Source organism: Erinaceus europaeus, chromosome 6 (genome assembly GCF_950295315.1).
Source record: "Erinaceus europaeus chromosome 6, mEriEur2.1, whole genome shotgun sequence".
In the NCBI taxonomy this organism is placed as follows: Eukaryota; Metazoa; Chordata; class Mammalia; order Eulipotyphla; family Erinaceidae; genus Erinaceus; species Erinaceus europaeus.
In genome coordinates this window covers 4,227,290-4,243,249 of record NC_080167.1, presented here as the reverse complement: position 1 = coordinate 4,243,249, position 15,960 = coordinate 4,227,290, and the positions used below count along the sequence as shown (strand labels likewise).

Genomic DNA, 15,960 nt, shown 5'->3' with positions numbered 1-15,960 from the left:
CCGGGGCTGAGTGAGGGGACACACTGGGGGCCCCACCTGAGCCCTAGCTGGCCCCTAATTTCCCAGCACACCTCACACCCCTCCTCCATGGCCACCTGGACACCAAGGTGTCCTGCTGCTCTGGTACAGCCTGAAGCCGGGGTGGGGGGTGGTGGCAGACCCCCCGCCCCAGGTGCAAAAGCCTGGGGCCCAGAGGGGGGGCTGATCGGGCCTCCCTGTGTCTTCCAGGTCACTCTCCACAGGACCAGCACCATGGCTTCAGACCATCAGACCCCTGCGGGCAAGCCACATGCCCTCAACCCCAAGGTGGGTACTGAATGAGGTGCAAGCCCCCCGCCAGCAAGGGTGCAAGGCTCCCTCCCTGGGGGTCCCCCTCTCTGCACCTCAGTCTCTCCCTCTGCCAGACTGGAGGCAGCTTCCTGAGTTGCCCCCACATCCCTTCCCCACCCTCACCTGCATTCTCAGCACCAGTCTGGGGTGGGGAGGGCCCTGGTGAGTGTGTGTGTGTGTGTCTGTGTGTGTGTTTGTTTGTGTGTGTCTGTGTGTGTTGGCCTCTCTGAGCCTCAGTTTCCCCTTTGGCAAAGTGGGGAGACCCAGGTCACGGTGCTGGCACCATCGTCTCTGAAAAAGTGTTTCTCTGCCGGCGGGGGTCAGGGAATCACAAAGGCCCAGGGACCCATCGCCCACGTGGGGCCACACTTCTGCTGGTCTTCCCTGCACTGCCACCTCTGGGGACCTGAGGAGCTAGTGGCTGTGGAGGTGGGAGGGGGGATGTCCTGTGAGCCTGAGGCCAGAGTCCCCAGGAGTCAGAGAGAGCAGCAGCCAAGTGTGGGGGCGTCCAGGCTCCATCTCAGAACAGACCCCGGGTGCCAGCCATATGCCTTTGCACAGAGAGACTGGATGAGGGGTGAGACGTCTCTGCATCCTGGCTGGGACCTGCCCCCTGACTTCTGACAATAGTCAGAACCCTCCCAGGCACCCTGTGACCTTGCCGATGTCGGGGGACTGTACTCCCCACCCAGCCCGGCCCCCCGTGTCCTCCTCACCTCCTGCACCACACCGGGGTGATAATCAACTAGTCCCTTCCTTTTGAGCAGACCTGGACTCTCCCTCGCCTGTGAGTGATTTCACTGCTCATGGTAGACATCTCTCATTCAGACAGAGACACAGGGAGTGAGACAGAGAGACAGAGAGAAGGAGAGACATCACAGCACCGGAGCCTCCCCCTGGAGGTAGAGAAAGGAGTTCTGGGAGGTGGGGCTGCTCCAGGAGACCAGGAGGCTGGGTGCTGGCGTGGGCAGTTATGGGGGTGGGGTGAGGACATTGTGGCAGGTCAGGGGAGCCCCAGAGCATTCCCTCTTATTTATTTTATTTATTTCCTTTTGTTGCTCTTGTTGTTTTTTATTGTTGTAGTTATTGATGTTGTTGATGTTCTGGAGGTCCCCCCCCACCGTGTTTTGGAGATGGGAGGGAGGTGTAGCCCCTCTTGAACCCGGGCACAGGCGTACCAGGTGCAGTGTGTGCCGACCCTGAGGCCAGGGGGTGCAGGACGCCCACAGTGAGTCAGTGGGATGTGTCCCTGAGCCCCGAGGGGGGCCTCCCTCCAGGCTTTTGTCAGCTAATTCCTGGCTGGCCAGGGAGGAGGCCTGAGCTGGCACGGGTAGTGCTGATGTAGGCAGTGTGTGTGCCCGCCCCTGCCCTCCCCCGGCTCTGGGCACAGGTGGCTGGACCTCACCGTCCCCGGGGTCAGGATGGGGGCAGCTGCCCTGGGTTGTGAGGCTGTGGGTCCTCTGCCATCTGCAAAGTCTCAGGGTCTCTGGGTGAGGGTGGGGTGGGGGGAGGACCCGTCGAGGTAGAGAAAGGAGTCCTGGGAGGTGGGGCTGCTCCAGGAGACCAGGAGGCTGGGTGCTGGCGTGGGCAGTTATGGGGGTGGGGTGAAAGAAATGGAGAGAGGAGGGGAAGACAGAGAAGCGACTCCCCTGCAGGTGGGGAGCCGGAGGCTCGAACCAGGATCCTAATGCCGGTGCTTGCGCTTTGTGCCACCTGCGCTTAACCCGCTGTGCTACCGGAACATTCCGACTCCCAGAACATTCTCTCTTGCTGCTTGTCCTGAGCTCCTGGACAGTGCCCCTGCCTTGCCCCTGCTCATAGGCCCCGGGTTCGAGGCTGGCCCTTATAGCCCTGAAGAGTAGCTTTGCCACTGTGGTGTCTCTTCCTCTCTCTCTGTCTCTCTCTGTGTCCACTTGAAAAATGTCAGCTGGGAGTGGCAGAGCCCAGGCAGTGAGCTCCACACATAAACAGAAGAGAGAAAGAAAAGGAGAAATTCCGACCCTGGGTCCAGAGGGACTCTGCCATCCCCGGTGACTGTGTGTGTGTGTTTCCCATTTGACAGACAGGGAAACTGAGGCCCAGTGAGGTGAAGGGTGGCCTGGAGACTCCCTGGCCTGGATGCCCGGCTCCTCCTTTGGTCTGTGACCTAAAACAGGGGAGTTTGGTGTCCCAGGGGGTCTCTGAGCCCCTCCTGCCCCCAGCTTCTGATGGCACGCTCTCTCCACAGATCATCATCTTCGAGCAGGAGAACTTCCAGGGCCAGTCGCACGAGCTCAGTGGGCCCTGCTCCAACCTCAAGGACACGGGTGTGGAGAAGGCGGGCTCCGTGCTGGTGCAGGCCGGCCCGTACGTACGAGGGTTGTCGGGGGGACAGTGAGCCCCCAAACCACGCCAAGGCTGGGGGTCAGCTTCCCCCGGAGAGTTTGCTCTTTGGAGTCTGCAGGGGCTGGGTTCGAATCCCTGTGCCATCTCTGAGCTTCAGCCTACATGGAAGACAGTGGGGGTGGGGGGCTGCTGTCCCCAAGGGCATGTGACAGCCTGGCACCGTGGGGGCCTCCCCTGGGGCCCTTGACCTGACCCTTGCCTGTGAGAGCCCCCAGAGAACGGCGCTGGCCCCCAGTGACCCCCACCAGGCAGGCCAGTGACTGGGGGGGCCTGGCCGAGCCCCCAGTTTCTCTGGGAAGGGAGTAGGGTCCAGACCTGGGGGGTAGGAAGGGTCACCCTGTGGTCAGAAAGCCTGTCCCCCACAGCCAGCCATGGCCACGACTTCATTTAGACTTCAAGGTGCTGTGTGTATAACTCAGAGGAGACAGACAGAGAATCCAGAGCAAAGGCCCATGCTGGGGATCGAACCCAGGGCCTCCGGCTTGCCAAACCTGAGCTCTCCCAGTGGGGTCACCTCCTCTCCGGCCTCCTGTGCCCCCGCCACCCGCTGACCGGCCCCTCTACCCCTCTGCCCGCAGCTGGGTGGGGTACGAGCAGGCCAACTGCAAGGGGGAGCAGTTTGTGTTTGAGAAAGGGGAGTATCCCCGCTGGGACTCCTGGACCAGCAGCCGCCGCACGGACACCCTCAGCTCCCTGCGCCCCATCAAAGTGGTGAGCCCCCCCCAGCCTGCTCCGCGTCCCCCACCCCACCCTGTGTGGACGGCAACCCCCCCCCCCAGCTCAGCCAGGGCTCTCTGCTCCTGTCTCCCTGTCCCTCTGTCCCTCTGTCCCCCCCCCCTCACTTCCCCATCCTGGTTCCTACCAGAGGACTCAATGGAGGATGGTGGGGACCCCGCCAAGCCCAGATGCACCACCCCCCAACCTCCCCAGTCTCTCCAAGGTGTCCGTGTGGGGGAACAGCTGCGAGTGGTCGGGGGTGTAGACACCCGCGGGGGGCCGGGGCTGTGCCGACTCCCTCCCCCACCTCATCCTCCCGCCTGCCCCCCAGGACAGCCAGGAGCACAAGATCATCCTCTATGAGAACCCCAACTTCACGGGCAAGAAGATGGAGATCCTGGATGACGATGTGCCCAGCTTCCATGCGCACGGCTACCAGGAGAAGGTGTCCTCAGTGAGGGTGCAGAGCGGCACGTGAGTTGGCACCCCGGGTGACATGAGCGGGGACCCCAGCAGCTCTGCAGGGTGTAGCCAGGGGTGGGGAACCAGCCCTGGATGGAGGGAGGGAGGGAGAGAGGACAGCAGGGCTGGGGACACTTCAGTGGCAGAGCACAGGAGTGGGATGCTTGAGGTCACAGGTTTAATCCCCAGCACCGCTGTGGACTTCTGTCTCATAAAATCATCATCGTCACAGGGGCTGGGTGGAGGCATGCCTGGTTGCGTGCACATGCTACCATGCCTCAGGATCTGGGTTCAAGCCCCCAGCCACCATCTGCAGGGACGGGGCGGGGTGGGGGTGGGATATGTCATGTGCAGTGAAGCAGGGCTGCAGGTGACTTTCTACTTCCATTTCTTTTTTAGAAGTATTTTTATTTGTATATTTATTATTGGATAGAGATTGCCAGAAATTGAGAGGGGGAGAAGGAGATAGAGAAGGAGAGAGAGACCACTCGTGAAGCTGTTCCCCTGCAGGTGGGGACTGGGGGCTTGAACCCAGTACCATGCACACTGGAATGTGTGCACTCAACCAGGTGTGCCACCACCTGGCCCCTCCCTATCTCTCTCCTTCTCTGTCTCCCCCTCCCCCCGGAGTTCTCTCTATCTCCGGTTAAAGACAAGACCTGGTGACAGGGAGTTGGACAGTAGCACAGCGGGTTAAGCGCAGGTGGCGCAAAGCACAAGGACCGGTGTAAGGATCCCAGTTCGAACCCCGGCTCCCCACCTGCAGGGGAGTCGCTTCACAGGCGGTGAAGCAGGTCTGCAGGTGTCTGTCTTTCTCTCCCCCTCTCTGTCTTCCCCATCTCTCTCCATTTCTCTCTGTCCTATCCAACAACGACGACATCAATAATAACTACAACAATAAAACAACAAGGGCAACAAAAGGGAATAAATAAATAAATATTAAAAAAAAAAAGACCAGGTGACACAGAACTTACATCCGTGAGGTCTCACATCTGCCAGAGAGGAGCCGTGTGCTATTTCTCCGTCCCTCTCCCTTTAACAGAGAAATAAATCGCTTTCAAAAATTCCAAACAGGGAGAAATCACTGTGATACTAGGGCTGTTTGCTGGCACAGACGGTGGAGCGCACAAGTTACAGGGTGCAAGGATGTGGGTTCGAGCCCCCGGGTCCCACCTGCAGGGGGGAAGCTTCGCGAGTGCTGAAGCAGGGCTGCAGGCGTCTCTCTGTCTCTGTCCCCCTCTCTGTCACCCTCTTTTCTCTTGATTTCTGGCCGTCTCCATCCGGTCAAACACAAAGAAGACAAGCACACAGCTTGTCAAGGGGAGGGGATGGCAGAGGGCGTGTGGTCAGCGGGGGCCCCAGCCGCGTGGGGAGCATCCCCGACGTGCGCCCCTCCCGCAGGTGGGTGGGCTACCAGTACCCCGGCTACCGCGGCCTGCAGTTCCTGCTGGAGAAGGGTGACTACAAGGACAGCGCGGACTTCGGGGCGCCCCACCCCCAGGTGCAGTCCGTGCGCCGCATCCGGGACATGCAGTGGCACCAGCGGGGCACCTTCCACCCCTGCAGCTAGGGACCCCGCCCCTACCCTTCACCCCTGCCCGGGGGCTGCCCCAGGCCGCAGGCCGCAGAGTGTGAATAAAGTGTGACAGGCAACTTCTCTGCCCCAGCGTCTCTGTCCTGGGGGGTGGAGGGTGCACGTGTGTGTGAGTGTGTGTGCATGTGAGTGTGAGTGTGTGTGCGTGTGAGTGTGTGCGTGTGAGTGTGTGTGTGTGAGTGTGTGCGTGTGAGTGTGTGTGTGTGAGTGTGTGCGTGTGAGTGTGTGTGTGCATGTGTGTGAGTGTGCATGTGTGTGAGTGTGTGTGTGTGTGAGTGAGTGACTGTGTGTGAATTTGTGGGTGTGTGTCTGAGTGTGAATGTAAATGTGTGTGAGTGGGGGCCAGCGGTAGCGCAGCAGGTTAAGCGCACGTGGCGCAAAGCACAAGGACCGGCATAAGGATCCCGATTTTAGCCCCCGGCTCCCCACCTACAGGGGGGTCACTTCACAGGTGGTGAAGCAGGTCTGCAGGTGTCTGTCTTTCTCTCCCCCTCTCTGTCTTCCCCTCCTCTCTCCATTTCTCTCTGTCCTACACAACAACAACAACAAGGGCAACAAAATGGGAAAAATGGCCGCCCGGAGCAGCGGATTCACAGCTCAGGCCCCAAACTCTAGCGATAACTCTGGAGGCAAAAAAGGGAAAATAATATATATTTTTTTCTCTAAGTATCCATTGGGATGGAGGCTGGGCAGTGGCCCACGAGGCTGAGCACGCCCGTTCCAGTGCGCAAAGATCTAGGTCTCCACCTGCAGGGGAAACTTCACAAACGCTGAGGCAGAGCCGCTGCAAGTGTCTCTCTTTCTCCCTCCCTCCCTCCTTCCCTCTCTCCCTGCCCCTTCCTCTCAAGTTCTCGCTGTCCTATCAAGTAAAAAGGAAAGGAAAGGAGAAATGGTTGCTGGTAAGCTGTGCATTTGTCATGTAGGTGCCAAAGCCCCAGAGATCATTTTCATGGGGAAAAAAAAATCGAATTCACGGAGCTGGGGCTGGGGCTGGGGCTGGGGCTGGGGCTGGGACAAGGTTTTCCCACATGACATGAGGTCTCAAACCCGGGGCATCTAGCATGGAAAGGTGTGCGCTCTACTGGGCCAGCTATCTCCCCTTGGCCTCTGTTCTGTTTCCCTCTCCCTGCCTCTCCCCTGCCCCGCCCCGTCTTTGTCCTTCTCTTGTCTCTTCTTCCCCTCCCCTTGCTCCTCCCTCCTCCTCCTCTCTCTCTTTCCTTCTCTCCCTCTTTGTGGCAGGGTGTCACAGGGTGTCGCAGGGTGTCGCAGGGTGTCACAGGTGGGCTGTGGGCTCTGTCCTCCTCACCCCTCCCCTCCCCTCTATCCCTCTCGCAGCCTCGCCCTGGACACTTCCTGCTCTGGCCACCAGGTGTCAGCAGAGCGCCATCCTCAGCCCCCCCCCCCCCCACCTGAGTCCCTGCTCCCTGCCCCAGGGGGGAAACTGAGGCTCCACCGCCTGGGCACACCCACCGGCTTTCTCAGGGCAGCTGATGGGCAAGGCCCGAATGCCACCTTGTGCCTCAGTTTCCCCTTGAGCACAAGGGGGACTCACTGAGATGGCACGGGCAGCTTGGGGGAGCAGGGGCTCCCAAGTCCATGTGACCTGGTCCTCTTGGGGGCGGGCAGACACAGCATGGATGGATGGATGGATGGATGGATGGATGGATGGATGGATGGATGGATGGATGGATGGACGGGAGGATGGGAGGATGGATGGACGGTTGGATGGACGGATCGATGGACGGATGGATGGACGGACGGACGGATGGACGGACGGACAGATGGATGGATGGATGGATGGATGGATGGACAGATGGATGGATGGATGGATGGATGGATGGATGGATGGATGGATGGACAGACGGACGGACGGATGGACAGATGGATGGACGGATGGACAGATGGATGGACGGATGGATGAATGAATGGATGGATGGATGGATGGACGGATGGATGGACGGACGGACAGACGGACGGATGGATGGATGGACGGACGGACGGACGAATGGACAGATGGATGGACGGATGGACAGATGGATGGACGGATGGACGGATGGACGGATGGATGGATGGATGGACGGACGGACGGACGGATGAACGGATGGATGGATGGATGGATGGATGGATGGATGGACGGATGGACGTATGGACGGACGGACGGATGGACGGACTGATGGATGGATGGATGGATGGATGGACAGATGGACAGATGGATGGATGGACGGATGGACGGATGGATGGATGGACGGATAGACAGATGGATGGATGGATGGATGAATTAGTGTGCGGCCTTGTTTCTGGACTGCCCTCAAACCCTGCAAAGTCCGGGGCTCGCTGTTCTCTGCTCTCAGCCAAATGGTTCCAGACTTTTCCACGGTGCAGAAGAGACCGGGGTTGGTCCGTTCGGCCCGCAGACGCCCATGGTTTGCGGTGTAGACGTGCTGCGGTCACTGCCCTGGCCGGGCTGGTGGCCCTGGAGCTGCCCACGGGCCCTGGCTGTGAGTGACCACCCGGCCTCCCTGGGTCCAACTCGCATGGTGGGAAAGGGGTCACCGGCTGACTGGGAGATGGTACCCCAGCACGGGGCCCCTCGAGTCCCAGCCCTCCAACCTCCCCGCTGGGGACCCCGGCCACCTCACTCAGAAAGATGGGGGCGGCAGCCAGTTCCGAGAAGCGTGCTGAGTTAAGGGGTGTCTCAGGACAGCTCCCATCAGCAGCCCTTGGTGTCAGGACCCCTCACCCATCATCCCAGGGCGGAGGGGAGAGAGGAGGGGGGCGGGTGGGCACTGGCTGACTGCATCTGCTTCCTGAGCTGTTACCCCCCCAAGAGGCTCCAGGTTTTGGGGTCTCCTCATTCGTTCCTGTCAAAGGGGGTGTTTATGTGATGACTCCTGGCATGGTGGGGCCTTTGAGTAGAAACTCAGCAAAAAATTCATTTTGGTTTGTTTTTCTTCTTTTTCCTTTTCTTTTCTTTCTCTTTCTTTTTTTTAAACGTTTTTTAATATTTATTTCTTTATTTTCCCTTGTTGCCCTTGTTGTTTTAACATTGTTGTGGTTATTGATGTCATTGTTGTTGGCTAGGACAGAGAGAAATGGAGAGAGGAGGGGGAGACAGAGAGGGGGAGAGAAAGACAGACACCTGCAGACCTGCTTCACCGCCTGTGAAGCGACTCCCCTGCAGGTGGGGAGCCGGGGGCTCGAACCGGGATCCTTAAGCCAGTCTTTGCGCTTTGTGCCATGTGTGCTTAACCTACTGCACCATCGCCTGACTCCCCTTTTTTAAAAAGAAAATTATATATTTATTTATTTTCCCTTTTGTTGCCCTTGTTGTTTAACATTGTTGTGGTTATTGATGTTATTGTTATTGGATAGGACAGAGAGAAATGGAGAGCGGAGGGGAAGACAGAGGGGAGAGAAAGACAGACACCTGCAGACCTGCTGTTCCCACTGCAGGTGGAGAGCCGGGGGCTCGAACCTGCATCCTTGCTCAGGTCCTTGCCCTTAGTACTATGAGTACTTAACCAGGTGCACCACCACCTGGCCTTTCTCTCTCTCTTTTTTCTTCCCATTTTTCATTTGTGATTACAGTGGGCTACAGTCTTGTAAGATGACTGGGTCTAGTCCCACACCGACACCAGAGCCCTGCGTCTCCACCCTCTCCCTTCCCAAAGAAAGCCCCAGAGTTCTCACCAGGCTGACAAACCGTTTGCCTGCTTCTGTTTTTATTTTTTGCAAGTTCCTGTGAATCAGCTCTGTAGATTCCACTGAGTGAAACCATCTGGTCGTTGTCTTTTATCTCTTTATCTATTTTGCTAATCATCAGCACCTCCAGTTCCATCCATTTTGACCCCTAAAGACACATCACCTTTTTGATGACAGAGTAGTACTCCATTGCCTGAAGCAGGACTGCTCTTCTGTTCTTTCACTTAAACCTGTTTAAGTTGAAGCAGTGGCCTGTGGCTGTATCTCAACTCTTACACTCACGTAAAAAGAGAGATTTGTTGGTTAAGCGCACGTGGTGCAAAGCACAAGGACCAGCGTAAGGATCCCGGTTCGAGCCCCCAGCTCCCCACCTGCAGGGGAGTCGCTTCACAAGCAATGAAGCAGGTTTTCAGGTGTCTGTCTTTCTCTCCCCCTCTCTGTCTTCCCTTCCTCTCTCCGTTTCTCTCTGTCCTATCCAACAACGACTACAACAATAAAATAATAAGGGAAGCAAAAGGGAATAAATAAATAAATATAAAAAATAAAAAAGAGAGATTTATTATTAATTTAGTTTTATAGGAGAGAGAGAGAGAGAGAGAGGAGAGAATTGCACATCTCTGGTACAAGATGGTGCCTGGGACCGAGTCTGGGGTCTCTTGCAGGCAAGTCCTGTGTTCTGATGCTGGGCTTCCTCCAAGCCCTTAAACTCAGGTGTAAAAGGGTCTTAAAGACACTGCTGACACACCTGTTCCAGCTGGCTCTCCCTCTAACCCCCCCATCCCCACCCCCAGCTGCTGAGCCCAGGACAGCCTCAGGGCAGGGAGGGGAGGGAGAGGAGCTCCCAGAAGCCCCCTGGCCTGGCCCAGCCTCCCCAGCCTGCACCCTTTTCACCCACATTTGACCCCAGGCTCTGGCCTCTCACCTCTTCTTTGTCACGCACACATTACCTTAGCATGAACAGAGACGTTCATTGTGGGACAACCTGGGACGGAGACGTCAGGGCAGCAGAGCCCGCACCACCTGTACCCACAGAGAAGGCCTTTCCAGCCTGTGGGTAAGTGGTGGCAAGGGCGGCCTCCTTTGTGGTGAAGGATGGACATGGAACCACCCACAGGAAGCATGGATGGAAGGAGAGAGAGAGAGAGAGAAACAGGATCCTGGAGACATCATCCCAAATCCTAGATCAAGCCACGCCTGAAGGCCTGCCCCGGGCTGTTCAAATGCAAGAGACAATGAACGCCCTTCTCTGAGGCCAGCCCTCTGGGAGCTCAGCCTACAGGTCAGCCGGGGGTCACCAGCAGGATCCCACGCAGGGAGGGGGGTGGGGGAAAGATGGAATTATTCACGCAGAGTTCTGAGCTCTCTCCCCCTTTGTCTGGTGTCCTCTCTTCTGTCCATAAGGACAGACCCTGAGTGAGTGGCCCTGGGTTCCAAGCTGGCCGGTAACTCCCAGGAGGAGGGGCAGAGCCCAGCAGAAGGCGTGTCCAGCCTGGGGCTGCTGGAGGTCTACCGGCGATGACCAGCCCAGCCCTGGGCCGTGCGGGCAGGGTGACCGTGTGGGCAGGGTGACCGTGTGGTAGGGAGCCCCTGCCCGGTGGCCCTGCTGAGCTGCCCAGGCCAAGGCCCAGTGGAAGCAGAAGGCGGTGTGTGTAGGGTCCCTCCCTAATACCATGTCTCCTCATCAGGGGCAGCTGACACAGAGCTGGGTCCACACTACACCCCAGGGGCAAATGGACTGGTGGGTGGATAGAGGGAAAGATATTGATGAATGGGCGGGTGGGTGGGTAGGAGGATGGTTGCATGGATGGATGGATGGATGGATGGATGGATGGGAGGATGGATGGATGGGAAGATGGGTGGATGGGTGCATGGGAGAATGGATGGATGGGAGGATGGATGGATGGGAGAATGGATGGATGGATGGATGGATGGATGGATGGGAGGATGGATGGGAGGATGGGTGGATAGATGGATGGAAGGATGGATAGATGGATGGATGGATGGATGGGAGGATGGATGGATGGGAGGATGGATGGATGGGAGGATGGGTGGATGGATGGATGGGAGGATGGATGGATGGGAAGATGGGTGGATGGATGCATGGGAGAATGGATGGATGGGAGGATGGATGGATGGGAGAATGGATGGATAGATGGATAAATGGATGGATGGATAGGAGGATGGATGGGAGGATGGATGGATAGATGGATGGATAGGAGGATGGATGTATAGATGGATAGATGGATGAATGGATGAATGGATGGATGGATGGATAGATGGATGGATAGATGGATGGATGGATGAATGGATGGGAGGATGGATGGGAGGATGGATAGGTAGATGAATGGATGATGGATGAGTGGGGAGTGAATGTGAGATAAGTGGATGGACAGACTGAATGCTTAGCGTGTAGGACACTCCAGCTGTGAGCAGGCCGTCTGTCCCTCCAGTCCCCCCAGCCTGCAGCTGTCCACATGGCCCACGCTGGAGGTCCACTCTGAAGAGAGGGGCTCCCCCAGTGTCCCCGGTCCCCACAGCTGCCTCAGCTTACGAAACCCCCCATTTTCTCCCAAAGACTCCATGTCCCCCCTGGACCTGCCCCCTCCCAGTCACCTGATGCTGACTTGGGGAGCAGGGACTCAGGCCCTGCCACTCACGGGCCTGGGAGGTGGGTTCCCTTGCCAGGCCAGGTCCCTGACGGCCATCTGGCTCTGCCTTCCCCCCCAGTGGGGCCCAATCGTGGCAGACAGGGAGGAAGCAGACACAGCAGTCAGTGACAGATGGCCCCGGGGCTGAACACAGCTCTGCAGGGATGTCTCAACCCAGGAAAGAAGGTGTGTGTGTGTGTCTGTGAGTGTGTGTGTGCGTGTGCATACATGTGCACGTGTGTGTGTGTGCGTGTGTGTGTGCATGTGTGTGTGCGTGCGTGTGCGTGTGTGCATGTGTGTGTATGTGTGTGCGAGTGTGTGTGCGTGTGTGCGTGTGTGCGTGTGTGTGTGTGTGTTTGTGCCGGGCGGGGGGGAGTGGAGTGAAGGCCACTGGGCAGGGAACGAGGTGCCCCATAGGCACCCAGAGCCCTCTCCCCTCTTTTAAAATATTTTTACTTCTTATTGGCTAGAGTCAGAGAGAAATTGAGAAAAGGAGGGGGAGACAGAGAGGGAGAGAGACAGAGAGACGCCCACAGCCCTGCTTCACACTCCTGAAGCTTTCCCCCTACAGGTGGGGACCAGGGGCTTGAACCCGGGTCCTTGCGGCGGTAATGTGAGTGCCTAACTAGGTGTACCCCCTCCTGGGCCCCTCCATCTCCCCTCTGCGTTGGCCAACTGGGGTTCCAGTTTCCAGGGCATCCAAGTGGGCAGGGGAGACACCCGTGGCGCCTTCGGCACAGATGGGGCCCTTCTGGCCTGTGCTGTCACACTATGCAGGTGAGCTATTTCTCCAGTTCCTATCAGAGGTGAGCCCGTCCCTTAACCCTGTCACCCACTCTGGGGCACATACTGCACAGAAACACCTGTCCAGGCAGGGGTAGATAGCATAATGGTTATGCAAACAGATTCCCATGCCTGAGGCTCCAAAGTCCCAGGTTCAATCCCCTGCACCATCATAAACCAGGACTGAGCAGTGCTCTGGTAAAAAAAAAAAAAAAAAAAAAAAAGGGAGTCAGGCGGTAGCTCAGCGGGTTAAACGCACGTGGCGCAAAGCACAAGGACTGACACATAAGGATCCCGGTTCGAGCCCCCGGCTCCCCACCTGCAGGGGAGTCGCTTCACAGGTGGTGAAGCAGGTGTCTTTCTCTCTCCCTCTCTGTCTTCCCCTCCTCTCTCCATTTCTCTCTGTCCTATCTAAAAACGATGACATCAATAACAACAATAACCACAACAACAATAAAAAAGGCAGCAAACTCATCAATTTGTTTGGCTTTGTATGTTAACTCTCTTTTCAGTCACCAGGTTCCAGATGTCATCAGGATGCCGGCCAGGCTTCCCTGGACTGAAGACCCCACCAATGTGTCCTGGAGCTCCGCTTCCCCAGAGACCCACCCTACTAGGGAAAGAGAGAGGCAGACTGGGAGTATGGACCGACCAGTCTACGCCCATGTTCAGTGGGGAAGCAATTACAGAAGCCAGACCTTCTACCTTCTGCAACCCACAATGACCCTGGGTCCATGCTCCCAGAGGGATAGAGAATGGGAAAGCTATCGGGGGAGGGGGTGGGATATGGAGATTGGGTGGTGGGAATTGTGTGGAGTTGTACCCCTCCTACCCTATGGTTTTGTTAATTAATCCTTTCTTAAATAAAAAAGGAAAAAAAAAAGGCTGCAAAAGGGAAAATAAATAAATATTTTAAAAAATCAGAAAAAAAAGCAAGAAGAAAGTAAGAAACACCTGTCTTAGCTCACCGAGGACCTCACAGTACCTACACATCATCTCTGGCTCTAGCAGTCACAGTACCTCCCCCACACACACACAGTGAGAAACCACACACCCTCCCTAGATAAAGTGAACCCTGACTTTTCGGACCCTGTGCAGAAGCTTCCCTTTCCTCTGGCTGTTTGAGCTTTTTTGTCTTTTAAAAGTATTTTTTATTTATTTTATTTTAATGAGAGAGAGTGATGTAGAGAGCAAGATACATACACACACACACACACACACGTACACACAGAGACAGAGAGAGAAAGAGAGAGAGGGAGGGAGAGGGAGAGGGAGAGAGAGAGAGAGAGAGAGGGAGATGGAGAGGGAGAGAGAGACAGGTAGACAGAGAAAGAGAGAGACAGAGAGAGAGAGGGAGAAAGAGAGAGAGAGAGAGAGACCAGAGTCCTGATCAGCTCTGGCTGCTGGTGCTGGTGATTGAACCTGGGACCTCGGAGCCTCAGGCAGGAGAGTCTTTTGCAGAAACCAGATGCTGTCTCCCCAGCCCTCTTTTCCTGGTCTTTGCTTTTCCAGAAATCTAATTCTGCTGCCTCTGTGGTCTGCTCGGCCTTTATGTAAACACTCAGGAGTGCTGACAGAGTGAGACATCTTCACACACTGGGTGGTGGCGGTGAAGTCCCAGCCAGGCTGTGCACACGTGGGTGTGTGAGTGTTGGGGGGGGGGGGGCTCCTCATGGCTGTCTGGGCGCAGTGAGCTCTCACTGTCTGACTCCGGAGATGTGAGGCAGACTGTCCTGGTTCTGTGCCCAGAAAGAACGAGTGTTTGCTGGGGCTCACTTCTTTTTTTGGTCCGCACCTGTTAGCGTTTCTGGGGAGACAGTTTCACACCCCACCCCCATTCTGGGGCCTGTGAGGGCAGGAGAGATCTCAGATCCCTCACCGAGAGGAGTCCGCCCCTAGCATCCTTCTTTCTCTGTCCCAAGTCTGCGTGTGTGTGCTTATCACACCAGCACCTTCTGTTGTGTCTGGCCAGAGGGGGGGCTGGGGGTTGGGTGCTGTGCTGTGGTGCCTAACTCTATCTTTCTGCTTCTTTCACATATATATTATAGAATTACACATCGACAGGGGTAGATATCCACTCCACTCCCACCACCAGAGTTCTGAATCTCCACTTTCTCCACTGCAATCCACCACAGTTCCCCTAAAGTTGCAGACATGGGCCAGCCCTCTTCTGCACAACTATCTGTCCGCATTTATACATAGTTGCCCCTTCTTTTTCTGATTCACTCCTCTCTTCCCCTCTACGCCACTCATAGCATCGTAACTCCCTCCGTATGTCCCTCTCCTTTTCCTTCTCTGTCTCCGGGTGCTGACGGAGCTGGAGTGCGGCGTCCCCTTATCTTCATCCCATCACTTCTCCCCCGCTGGGAGTCTGGATCAGGGTTGTTTATGGGGAGCAGAAGGTGGGAGTTCTGGCTTCTGTAGCTGCTTCTCCGCTGAGCATGGGCGTTGACAGGTCGATCCAGACCCCCAGCCTGCTTCTGTCTCTCCCTAGTGGACCAGAGCTCTGTGTCTCTGCTTTTTTCTATCTGAAAAAGTTGATCCATAGTGTCAGAGGCCCAGCAAGACAGGAAAAGTGTCAGTTGGAAAATAAAATAAAAATATTTTTTAATGTAAAGAGAAAGAAAGAGAGGTAGAAATAGAAATTGAGATAGAGATAGGTAGATAGGTAGATAGGTAGATAGGTAGATAGATAGATAGATAGATAGATAGGGACAGAGAGAGAGAATGACAGAGAGACCAGCACATCACTCCAGCACATGCAGTGCTGGGGACTGAACTCAGGACCTCAGGCGTGAATGCCCCATGTACTGAAGCTGAACCCCCCCCCCCATTATTCTAAAGTAGGAAGATCAGAAAGCCTCACTTGTCACTGCTGGCCCCAGTTGACTTTCTGCAAGAGGGCTGAAAGTGAGGGCCGTGCTGGGCGCTGGTGGCAGGTCCTCCCTGGTTTGCAAAGTGTCTCCATGTCCCTGGGCCCTTCGCAGCCTTGGGGGGTTGAGCGGCTCTGGCTTGGTGACTGGTGTGTGTGTGGGGGGGTGGTGGTCGGGGGATAACGTTCAAGGGGACACGAGGACTTGTGGGAGTGATGGGCATCTCTTGATTGTGATGGTGACAGTGGTCTCCAAGGCGCACACCTACCCAAGCCACTGGGTCCTTTCTACCTCCTCCTCCTCCTCCTCCTCCTCCTCCTCCTCCTCCTCCTTCTCCTCTTGCTTCCAGTTGCTGGGCCTTGGTGCCAGCTCAACAAATCTACTACTCCTAGTGGCCATTCCCCCCGCCTCCCTTTTTCATTTTATTTGATAGGACAGAGAGAAATTGAGAGGGAAGGAGAGAGAG

The 15,960-nt window shown here is 56.5% G+C and overlaps 1 protein-coding gene across 1 annotated transcript; it reads left to right on the top strand.

Annotated features, from left to right (window-relative positions):
• Positions 1-233: 233 nt before the first annotated feature.
• On the top strand, positions 234-5,539 carry CRYBB2 (crystallin beta B2). The gene is made up of 5 exons (XM_007525233.2): positions 234-306; positions 2,558-2,676; positions 3,294-3,426; positions 3,764-3,906; positions 5,296-5,539. The coding sequence occupies exons 1-5, from the start codon at positions 253-255 to the stop codon at positions 5,462-5,464; spliced, it is 618 nt and encodes a 205-aa protein (XP_007525295.1). The 5' UTR covers positions 234-252; the 3' UTR covers positions 5,465-5,539.
• Positions 5,540-15,960: the final 10,421 nt, after the last annotated feature.

Bases quoted from the DNA above. Each gene is read 5' to 3' on its own strand.
- CRYBB2 (XM_007525233.2), top strand. From the start codon at position 253: ATGGCTTCAGACCATCAGACCCCTGCGGGCAAGCCACATGCCCTCAAC. The intron at 307-2,557 runs GTGGGTACTGAA...CTCTCTCCACAG, and splicing joins CACATGCCCTCAACCCCAAG to ATCATCATCTTCGAGCAGGA. The intron at 3,427-3,763 runs GTGAGCCCCCCC...CCTGCCCCCCAG, and splicing joins CCCTGCGCCCCATCAAAGTG to GACAGCCAGGAGCACAAGAT.